The sequence below is a fragment of the Rattus rattus genome, chromosome X (genome assembly GCF_011064425.1).
Source record: "Rattus rattus isolate New Zealand chromosome X, Rrattus_CSIRO_v1, whole genome shotgun sequence".
Classification (NCBI taxonomy): Eukaryota; Metazoa; Chordata; class Mammalia; order Rodentia; family Muridae; genus Rattus; species Rattus rattus.
In genome coordinates this window covers 95,808,899-95,820,047 of record NC_046172.1, presented here as the reverse complement: position 1 = coordinate 95,820,047, position 11,149 = coordinate 95,808,899, and the positions used below count along the sequence as shown (strand labels likewise).

The 11,149-nt window shown below is 38.6% G+C and overlaps 1 protein-coding gene across 1 annotated transcript in view; it reads right to left on the bottom strand.

Annotated features, from left to right (window-relative positions):
• Window positions 1–4,550: 4,550 nt before the first annotated feature.
• Pak3 (p21 (RAC1) activated kinase 3) overlaps window positions 4,551–11,149 on the bottom strand; it is a 111,919-nt gene continuing 105,320 nt past the window's right edge. Inside the window, 1 exon segment of the mRNA XM_032889871.1 lies at window positions 4,551–11,110. Coding sequence (XP_032745762.1) covers window positions 11,021–11,110 — 90 coding nt within the window. The 3' untranslated portion in view covers window positions 4,551–11,020.

The following is an 11,149-nucleotide window of genomic DNA, read 5'->3' as shown; positions in this document are numbered from 1 at the left end:
TGTTTTTTTCTTTTTAAATTATTGTTTGCATTTTTCTTTGTTTGCTTGTTTGTTTTACAGAGAGAGACAGCAAACTTTGGAGTTGGGTGGGGAAAGAGGTGGCAAGGATCTGGGAGGAATTGGGAGAGGAGAAACCATGATCAAAAGATATTTTGTCAATATTGACAATAAAAAGAAAAGAGCACTTCCTGCTTTTCCAAAAAACATGATAGCACTGAGTCAGGAGGCTCACAACTGTCTGTAACTACAGTTCCACTGAAAGTGATGCTCTTTCCTGGCTTTCACAGGGACCCCTCACCCAACACACACACACACACACACACACACACACACACACACACACACACACACACACACACGACAGACACCTCCTATGATAGTTTGAATGAGAATGACCCCTATAGTCGAATGTTTGCAGTTGGTAGAACTCTTTGGGAAACATTAGGAGGTGTGGGTTTTTTGGGGTTTTTTTGTTTTTTTTTTTGGTTTTTTTTTTTTCTTTTTTTTTTTTTTTTTTTTTTTTTTTTGGTTTTGTTTTGGTTTTTTTTTTGGTTTTTTGGTTTTGGTTTTAGAAGATGTGCCTCGCTGGAAACAGGCTCTTATGTTTTCAAGGCCCCTACAATAACCTGGTTAGCTTTCTCTGCCTCACACTTGAGGATCAAGATGTAATTGTGGGCTGTAGAGATCTCTCAGTGGTTAGGAGCAGTGACTGCCCTTCCAGAGGTCCTGAGTTCAAATCCCAGCAACCACATGGTGGCTCGCAACTATCTATAATATACATTAAATAACTAAATATTAAAAAGAGATGTAATTGCACAGAGACGCTGGCTCAGGATTAGCAGCCGGCAGTAGTAGTGTGGGTATTTAACATATGTATGTGGCAAGCAAATAGATGTCAACCAGGCACCTCACAGCTGATGCTCCAAGAATACACAGTGCAAACACAGACCGTAGTTAGCACTTCAGGTCGTAGAACTGCTCTACTCCAGCAAGATGTGAAAGACATGAACAAGACTCAAGTTCCAGTATACAAACTAGCAGTGCTAAGCTGCCCACAAACTGATTTATCATCGTTCATGCTTTATTCTTCCAAGTAGCTGTGACTTTGATAAAATGGGCAATTTTTAGCTCATAAAATAATTTCTATATATTTTTCATGCTGCTTTGATTTTGGCTAGGCCTCCTGCTAACACCTCATTTTTCCATTCATCTTCCTATCAGAACACTTAATGTCCATAATATCCCTCCCTCTCAACGTCTATACCTGCATTTTATTATGTTCTGAAAGTGGCGAGTTTCTAGGTCCTGGTTTTCCCAGGTTGAACTTACAAAGGATTCAGAGCTAGGATCTACATATGAGAGAGAATACGGTGACACTTGTCTTTCTGAGCCAGGGTAACTTCACTAGCTATATACTTTTTAAGTTCTATTCACATATGTGCAAGTAATCATCTGATTTCTTTGTGGTTCAGTCATATTCCATTGTGAATATGTTCCACATATACTTCATCCACTTATCAGCTCTCGGTCATCATCTTCATTGATTCTGTTTCCTAGCTATTGTCAACGAACCATTGATGTGCAGGCATTTCTCTAGTATGATAGAAAATCCCTTTAGCACATACTTAGGAGTGATATATATGGGTCATGTAGTACTTCTGTTCATACTTTTCATGTTTCTCAGCTGATTTCTGTGGTGGCCTCACTCGTTTACATTCTTACCAACAGTTAGAAAGGTTCTACTTTGCTTAGCATTTGTTGTCAGAGTCTGACTTAGGCCATACTTTATTTAGTGAGATGGAATCTTAAAAGGGTTTATCTGCATTCCAATCCAAGAAAAATTCAACTAGAAGGAATAGCAGAACACAAGTGGCATAAAAGAAGAGGGACTTTATATTCAGGGATAAATTTTTAAGTGGTGCTGGGGGCTTGGGGAGAGGGGAATGTAGGGGGTGTTACCCAAAATCAAGAATAGACAAAGCCTTATGGAAATCCACTAGTTTGCAAGTGCACACACACACACACACACACACACACACACACACACACACACACACACACACAATGCATATTAGATAATATGTGACAGGGTGGCTAGAAGTACCCTGTATTGTTAGGCAATACTGGTCCCAAAATATATGGACTATTAAATGAAAATGTCAGTGCCGGGTACAGGCTACCTCTTTGTGAGTTGTTGGTCAGGATAACCCCAGCATACCCCCATTCTCCTCAAAAAAAGAGCACTGGATATTATTGTTCTTAGTTTTCTGCCACAAACAGATAAGACCCTATTGCTGAGGCGAACACTTTAGATGCAAAAAATAGAGAAATCAATCTTAAACTTACCAAAAACAAATGCTCTACAAGTTGGCTAACTTACACAGTGTCAGAAAGTCTGCTTCCTTTATACAAGCACTGAGAAAAAGGCATCAATGGATTTACTCAGTGCTGGACACAAGATGCTACAATAGTGACATGCTGGCAGTGGCTCTGATTCAGGAGTTATAATGAAGGTTATAGGGATGACAAAATGGTTGAGTGATTATAGTTTCTCCACTGGAGGGATTACGTGTCATGCACTGTAAATGTGGCCTTAAGATCATGACTAAGGAGATCATAGCTTCTAGAAGAAACTTACTCTTACTTTTTTTTGTTAAATGGCAATGCCGTCAGACTGCAATTCTAAACACTTATGTTTATAGCTATAGATGTGTGATCCTCTAAACCATGGCTAGAGAAACTTCTCTTTTGCAGTGAATAGAGGTGAATGCAGAGACTAATAACTAGTCGATGTGCTGAGCATAAGTAACTATGAGTTCTCAGTTGTGCATAGACAATTTATATCAACTTCTCTCCACTCAAAGCCCATTGAAGTTCTCAGAAGTAGAGGCAGAAAGAATATTGGAAGCTGGCAGATAGGGAGTAGAGTAAACGCTGACTTCTGGATGAAATGGCAAGATGTGGGGACCGGCATAAGACCTGAATAAAACCAAGGCAGTCCAAATACCACTGTGGATTGGGATGGCATCTCAAGGCCACACCCATATTGGAAGAGCTAATGGTAGCTGATGGCTGCTCAGGGACGGAGAGTCACTCTTCTTGGCTCATTCCTCAGTGGATAGTTTTATACCCATGAGCATGTGGTCAGCACTAAATTGAATGTGGGGTTAAGAAAAAAAATCACTAAAAAGAAGATGAACTTGGGAGGAAGATAAAGTAAGGTACACTAGTGGGAGCTAGGGGAAGGTACTGGGGGATAGATATGATCAAACTACATTGTATAAATCTATGAGACTTACAAATAACAAAAATGCTATTTAATATCCTTTCTATTCCATTAAATGGGCATAGAAAACTAAGCGGAGACAATCTCCTTTAAAGGAAGTTTACAGGGATAAGAAGCTAATAGTGAAAGAAGCAACAAATGATTCATAACAAGGAGTGGAAAGAGCTTGGATAAAATTCTTATTTACTCATATTTACCGTAAATGCCTCCTACATTCCACATCAAAACAAAAATAGATGAGGCCTGTATGTAAGTGCATAAAAAATCAACCAAGTAGCATTTTAAAATTACATTAATCTATCTGTGTGCATTTGTGTGGGTGTGTTAGGGCACGGATGTCATAGGATGGGAGTAGAAGTCAGGAAAAACAATCTTAGGCAGTTGATTGACTCCTTCCACCACATGGATTCCTGCAATTAAACTAACAGCTTGGAGACAGGTGCCTTTACCTTATGAGTCTTCTCAAAGGTGATCAGTTAGCATTTGTGGGGAAGACCGATAGCATTGTACCCACTTACACAAAGATATAATGCTTTGTATACACACCCCATCAGGAGCAGTAAATGCAAAGAAATGTGTAAGTAAATGAATAAAGACTCTCAGTGAAGCTGTTTTGGAATTTCTTTGATCCTCTGAAGACTTTGATATAAGATATGAGGAGGAACCAGAGAGGTGGCTGAGCAATTACAGGTGCTTTCTGCTCATGTAGAGGACTAGAATTCAGTTCCCAGCACCCACACCAGGAAGCTCACGACTGTCTATAAGTCTGCTTCCGGTAGGTGTCATGCACGTATTGGCACTCATGGGCACCCACACACATCTGCACACAATGAAAACACACATATACCTGGATGAAAATCTTTTTTTTTTAAACAGATGTAAGGCAAATCAGAGCATCATGAACATGGCATTGCATGTTCAGAAATTTCCATGCAGAAAGATGATCAAAATCGACTTCCTGGTTACCTGTAAATTCTTATGGTGATTTTCCTTCACCTTCCTTTGAAATCTACCAAGTTTTTCTTTTTATTGAATATACACACTTACTTTTTTGAGTTAGTCTATTATGTAAAGGTCAGGTAGAGAATCTGAGTTATGCAGAGGAAGATTCTTTGAGGCAAATCTTGTATTGGTAGAATATTGGCCATTTTATTACCTTTATACCTTTAAGAGAGTAATACCAGCCAAAATGTGAAATAGGCAAAATAACTGTTGAGATCAGGATCAGGTGGGAGAGTGACAAAAGAGAGAGACAAGAGAACACTGATGTTTGTCGTTTTATTTGCAATACTTTAGGTCCAAGTTTCAAACTGCAATATTTTTACACTCAAGACACAGTCATGCACAATCCATATTTCAAATTTCTATTGCTTCAACCACAATTTAAAATAACAATATTAGAAATAAAAATCCTCAAAAAGATCAGCTGCTGAGGGCAGAGGGATGGTGTCATACCATCAGCAAGTCTACAAAAGAAATAACTTACTTAATAATCAAACAAACATAAGACCATAAATACCATTAATCCAAAATTACAGAAGAATTTCACTACACATGGGTTAACAAATAACAACACATTTTAACAAAAGTAATGCACAGCCAAATGAGATACAACTTGGATAAACGGTGAAAATGAAGATCCTCCTCAATCTATTTTATCTGGATGTTATGAGTTCAATCCCAGTAGATATCAGTATCCGTGCGATCTGACAGCTATTGTCAGATGTACTGAGATTTTCAAACTCAACCCATTAATGGTGAAAGATCTTATCATCACTAATGAATATAGTATATGCGGGTCCAAAAAGCACACCACACACAAGCACACACATTGAACTTGAATTTCACACTCCAGGCTGGTTGGCACTCTGCTGTAGGCAGGCAGTAAGGGACCATCCACCAAACTAACTAGTTTCTCTTCTTTTTCAGTGGCACACTCATAGCCAATTGCTGTGGGAATTTCCACGAGAAAAGTTTTCTTTGATCCCAACAGTTAATGTGTCAGCTAAAAGCATGCAATTGCCTTTCTGTTGCTCTTTTTTGTAATTTGTCAATACATAGGTCCACTCTGTGGTCTTAGCCATTAAAATGCTTGGGTTCTGCCATCCTGGGCCACTTTATACTTTAATGCTCTAAGCCCCAGAACTGCTTCATAGGAATAGAGAGGCCCAAGTACAGTTTTATTCTATGAAATGTGACAGTGAATTTCTGTTCTAGTAGCAAATGCTAGCCACAGCTTTATGGAAACCAGACTTCATGTACAGCGTATAGAAAATGAAAACTGGGAACATTCAGTGGAAAAAAGACATTAAAATAAAAACAAAACAGTTGGGAGGAAGTTGGAAGGTTTCCATGAGTTTGATCAACATTCCCTGCTGCTGTTAACCTCATTTACTTGAGTTTTTCCATTGTACATGGTTCTGTGGAGCTGCAACCTAAGAGATCCAGGCTTAAGCTTGTGATATTTGCCACCACGTTGGCTGATTGAATTTGCAAGGCAAACTGTTACCTCATACAATGTCAGAGCTTTTGGAAAGACCTTGAAGAGCACTTGATTCAATGCCCTGATTTTATAGATGAATAAAATAGAAGGGCTAAGTGATTTGCTCTCGGTCACACAGCAAGTTAGGTAAAATACCCATGTTAACATCGAGGTCTCCTCGGGTATGTGTTTTACTACATCTGACTTATTCTTTAGCATTACTGTCAGGTTTTGCCTAGGTACTGAGTCAGGTGACCACGGTGCTTGCCTTACTGTTGGTAATAACAGGACAGCATTCAACTGATGGCAGCTTCTGGGGAGAGACTGGTGTCACTAATTAGATTTCTTTTTTAAGTTCACCTTGCAAGTTCAATAGGTTTACGTGGCAGTCAATGCTACAAGTCGGTAGTGTTTGTATAGTCAGAGGTGTGCACATGGTGATATCTCAAGTCCCATATTTGCAGATTCGGTGAGATACTGTTGGGTGATAAACAGACATTCCCAAGCATGAGAAGTTGGTTAGATGTAGTCGATCACTGAAGGAGTGTGAAGCAGAAAAGGAGAGATAAAACCAAAATCCAAACAACCCAAAATTATAGCAGAAATAAGTCTTTTAGGAAAATTCTTTCATAGGAGAAACACTTCCCTTATTCCCAAGGCCCTATTTATTTCCTTTCCAATCCACATGCAAATATATGTCCAGTATTGTGTGTTAAGGTTACTCCAAATCCCAGGCCCATTAGACTGTCAGTTTACGCCGAATGCTGAATTTCAGGCTCCTGCTTCGAAAGACTGGGAGACGTTTATATAACACGCCATTCATTTGTTTGAATATTAACTTCAAAAGGCTCAGATTCAACCAGGATGGCAGGGTTAAGACTTCCATATGTATTATGAAGAGCTAAGCGAATGCCTGTGAGTTTTCTGGGGATACGCTCTGCTTTTGGTGACACTGTGGAACATACATTAATGACATCCTCACCTAAAATGTCTTTGGTGAGTTAGAAGAAAATTCTTCTTTGATGGCTGGTCTCCCTTTCTTTTAAAAAACCACGGTCACTGCCTACATGCTACAGTCATGCAGCACAAGAGCCCGAAGGCCATCCCAAGCCAAAACTAATAGGACTGGAACTGAATGTTAACAGACAATCCTAAATATTTCCTCTTAATAATTTTGCAGTTACGCTTAATAGTACATGGCAATTTCCATCGCAACCAATGGGATTTGTCTATGGTTATTTAAAGAAGACTCCTGTCAGAATGATTGGTCTGGTTATGCCAGGAACTGGTAGGAGCTAGCTCTTTTACCCTTCTATCCTTCCAAAATTGACCTTGAAAATCTCTTAAAACAAGCTAGAAAGGTGGCATCTAAAACAAGTATTATCAACGGGGCTAATTAAGTTGTCAGCCCTCCAATCTAAGGCAAACAAAATAGACTCCTGGATGCCATACTTAAGCTGAAGGCAACCTGTTTTATAGCAGAAGAATGCATTTGGAGTTCTAGCAGTGATGTCTCCTTAGCGTGACTTAGATAATAGTCTCATAAGAAAGCATGTGCCATACCTGAGCGTGTGCCAACCTCAGTACCCAGGCAAGTATAAAGCCTACAGAATAATTGTAACTAGGAAATATCTGTGCCCTGCATGCTCTGGGCTCTGGCCAGAAGCTGTCTGCTTCTGGTATCTCTTCTATGTTTCTATAGTTCCCCTTCTGTTATTTATTTAAATTATTAATATATCAATATCAAAGAAAGAAAATTTCTCAAAGAAAAAAATTCACGGAACCCCACCACCCTAACACAACTGATTTCAATTATCCGTGTTCCCAGTCTTTATGCATATGCACACTTCTTTTTACATAGATGTAATCCCTGTTTGTATTTTTAAAAAGCGACTCCATAGACTCTCTCTCTGAGAACTGGCAGCCTCATTAGAAATAAACGACCCATTGAGGAAATGGATATAATTATTTACACGATCTTTGAGGTGAGAAATATCCATTATAGACAAACATCTTAAACTATCAAAACAGTTATACAGAAAACAGGAAGCAATTTCTATTTCTTTTTTTTTTCTTTTAGCAATGGAATGTGCTTCACAGGGAATTGATAGATGTGAGGACTAGGTGGTTCAACTAAAGCATTGGAGGTGCAAGTCATACGCCTGAAAGGAATCTGAAGAACACAATTAAAGAATAAATACTCGAGTTAAATCTTTTTATGTGACTTGGCCATCCAGTAGCCAAAATGGAGCATGGACGCACAAATATTTACAATGACACACAGACAAGATCAGCAAGAACGAAGTCATTACCCAACATGTTGATTGATTTAGGGGGATCTCGTCATCCCCAAATCCACATGGGATTATGACAACAAACTGGATCCTTGCTACAATATCAATGTTTTATTCTTTCTTAAATAAATAATCTTTACTGTGCTTCTCACCTTTCCCTGACTTTCCCACTGCCCTATTCCTACCTCAGGACATTTTTGAATCAACATTCAAAAATGTGCCCACAAATGTCTCAGGGCACACTAGCAATGTTAAAGGTCTGGACAGCCTCATCTGTATTAAGATGAGCTCAAAACAAAATCAAGGAAAGGGAATAAACTATCAACCATCTGGAGGCTACTTTGTTCGAGTATAGCAAGTATGTACCCTTCAGCATCATTTTGGCATGAGAAAAAGTTTCTCTCTAATACTTATTAGAAATATATGTAACTTTTCAACACAAGTAAAAGACTGTAGAAGCTGTTCTCATTGGAACATGTACACAGGTATAATTTTGTACGAGTACTGCCTACTAGAACAGACTATTAAACCTCGGTACAGAATGATGGGAAATAAGTACCTGGCCCTTCACTGTTAATAGGCTGAGTGGAGAGCATCAGGAGCAGCCATTTCTCTGCCAACAGAGACCTGAAGGACCACAGCTCCAGGGTCTTCTAAATAAGGATAACAACAATAGCAACAGCAACAACAACAACAACAACAACAACAACAGCAACAGCAACAGCAGCAACAACAACAAAGGCCTTTACAACATGCAGAGGATGTTAATTGATGTCTTGGACTTCCCAGCCAGGGTGTGGGTTCTCTCTATTAGCAGAGCACAGTCATCAATCGATTGAATTCTGTTTACATCCCAGGAATTTGGGGAATTCCCTGGCACTACAAGTGGGAAAAATCCTTCATTTAAAATAAAATAGAATAAAAAACTTAATGTTCCTCCTCTCTCACTAGAGAGGTGTGACATTTAAAATGTCAGTCCCAAATATCTCTTTGCAAAATAAGCTTGAAATTAATATAATCATTTGATTTTTCTCTTCACATTTGTTTTTTATTCCATGGTGGATATTTTCAGGGAAGGGGTAAGCCCCTCCTTAATTTTATAATGTAGGAAAATAGGAAATCCACCAGTGGTACCATCTCTCAACATAAACATTGTACTATATGATCAGCAGAAACTCTAGAGAAAGTGCTTTCATTTGAAGGAATGGATGGATGCTTAAATGGACAGATGGCCCTCACAGAGAAGAGAGGCAGATGCCACTCATCTTGTTCCCCTCTCGCTGAATGTAGGGAAAGTCTATTCAGTTTCTCTAATTCTAAAAAAATTAAGAAATGCAGTATAACATAGATTGTTGGCTTTTCAAGGGCTTAGAGAAACAACTTTCTAGAATTCATACAACCGACTACACACTCAAAAGAGACATATCCTTTTCTATGCAGACACCTTCCAGATGTTTTTTTTTACACTCAGAAGATTAGTTAATAAATTTTTAATAAATACAAATAGTGAAATAATAGTCAAATTTTGGAATTATTTTTCAAGCCACAACAAGCATTCCATTGGGAAATATGCATACAGATAAAAATTATTTTTTCGGTGAATTTCCAACATTTTTATGAACATGCTTTTAAAGGGCAAAAGCCCAAGTAACTAAATAAGAACATACCATAGTCAAATACCAAAAAAAAAAAAAAAAAAAAAAAAAAAGAGATTGGAGATATGTAGAAAAATCAGTTTCAAGTATTTAGAGCCAAGTGTTGACTGGGATGTAACTTTCATTGACTTTCCATTCCTTAAAGAGTTGAATACTTTACTACATCTCTGATCTCTAGATCTTTAAAATCTTTAAAAAAATTCTTATGTGTTACAAATCGCCAAAATGAAATATTTTCATCATGAAGAACATCGGCTAATGGATCTATTTCCTCAGAATGTGCCTATTGTACAATGCCTATGTTACAGGAGCACAAGAGAGGATTAAATTCACCATCTTTGCTTATTTACTGCCCAATGAGGAGTTCTGCATTTTCCTTTTGGCTCTCAGAGAAAGTCCCATCTTTGTGTAAGTAAGGTTTCTCCCATCAGGATATCCTAGGTTTAGGACCTGGACTCACCCAGCAGCGCTGCCACATTTTCAGTGTGTCCTTTCTCTGTTATCACAGAGGCCAACGAGCTGCTTCACGTGACAATTCAACTACTCCATTAGCATCCGTGCGAAATGTGACAGGATCTCACAATTAGAGCTTTGTTTTGACTCCTATTCCTCTCTGTTTTCGGAAAAATGTCTTAAAGGAAACCTTCTCCAATACAAATGCAGAAAAATAGGTACACAAACCAAGCCACCACTACAGAAGAATAAAAACTTGCGACTCGATTAGGGCATGGACGTCCACGGCTTCACACAGCACTTGTTCTTTTTTTTTTTTTTTTCGTTTTTGTTGGTTTTTTGTTTTTTTTTTTCTTTGCTTTTTTTCTTTCTTTTTTTTAAAAAAAAAACATTTTGACATCTTTTTTTCTGGACATCTAATGACAATGCAAGTGAAAAAACATCACGTTGGGTAAGGGATTTTGAAAGAGGTTCGAATGGAAGGGGGACTACTCTCTAACTTAAAAACACACAGCACTATGAAGAGGGAGTGTGCATCTTTGAGAAATCCATTTTTCTTCAAAGTAAATGCACGAATGAGGGGATTCACTACTGGCTCTCTCGCTTCACGGTGGAAGTGGCCACTTAATGGCTACTTCGACATTGCTGCCCTGGGTGGGCTGCGGTTCAGGCTTACAAATAAATTACATAATCTGAGGGAGTAGGAAAAAGGTTTATAAGAAGTTTCTATTCACTTGAAAGCTAAAGAACCCCCACTCCATTTGACTGTCTTTTCTTCTGTGGATCCTGCAGCAGAGTTTTAGTTCAGTCTTACTCATCCGGGAGACGGTGAGGGGTAAGGCTTGCACTTCTAACGGCTACTGTTCTTAATGGCTTCCTTTGCAGCAAGAATCAGAGGAGTGAGGCTGGACAGGGGCTTGGCTAATTTTAAAAATGGATGCTGTAAAAAGGAAGGGAAAAAACAAAGAATTACTAGAAT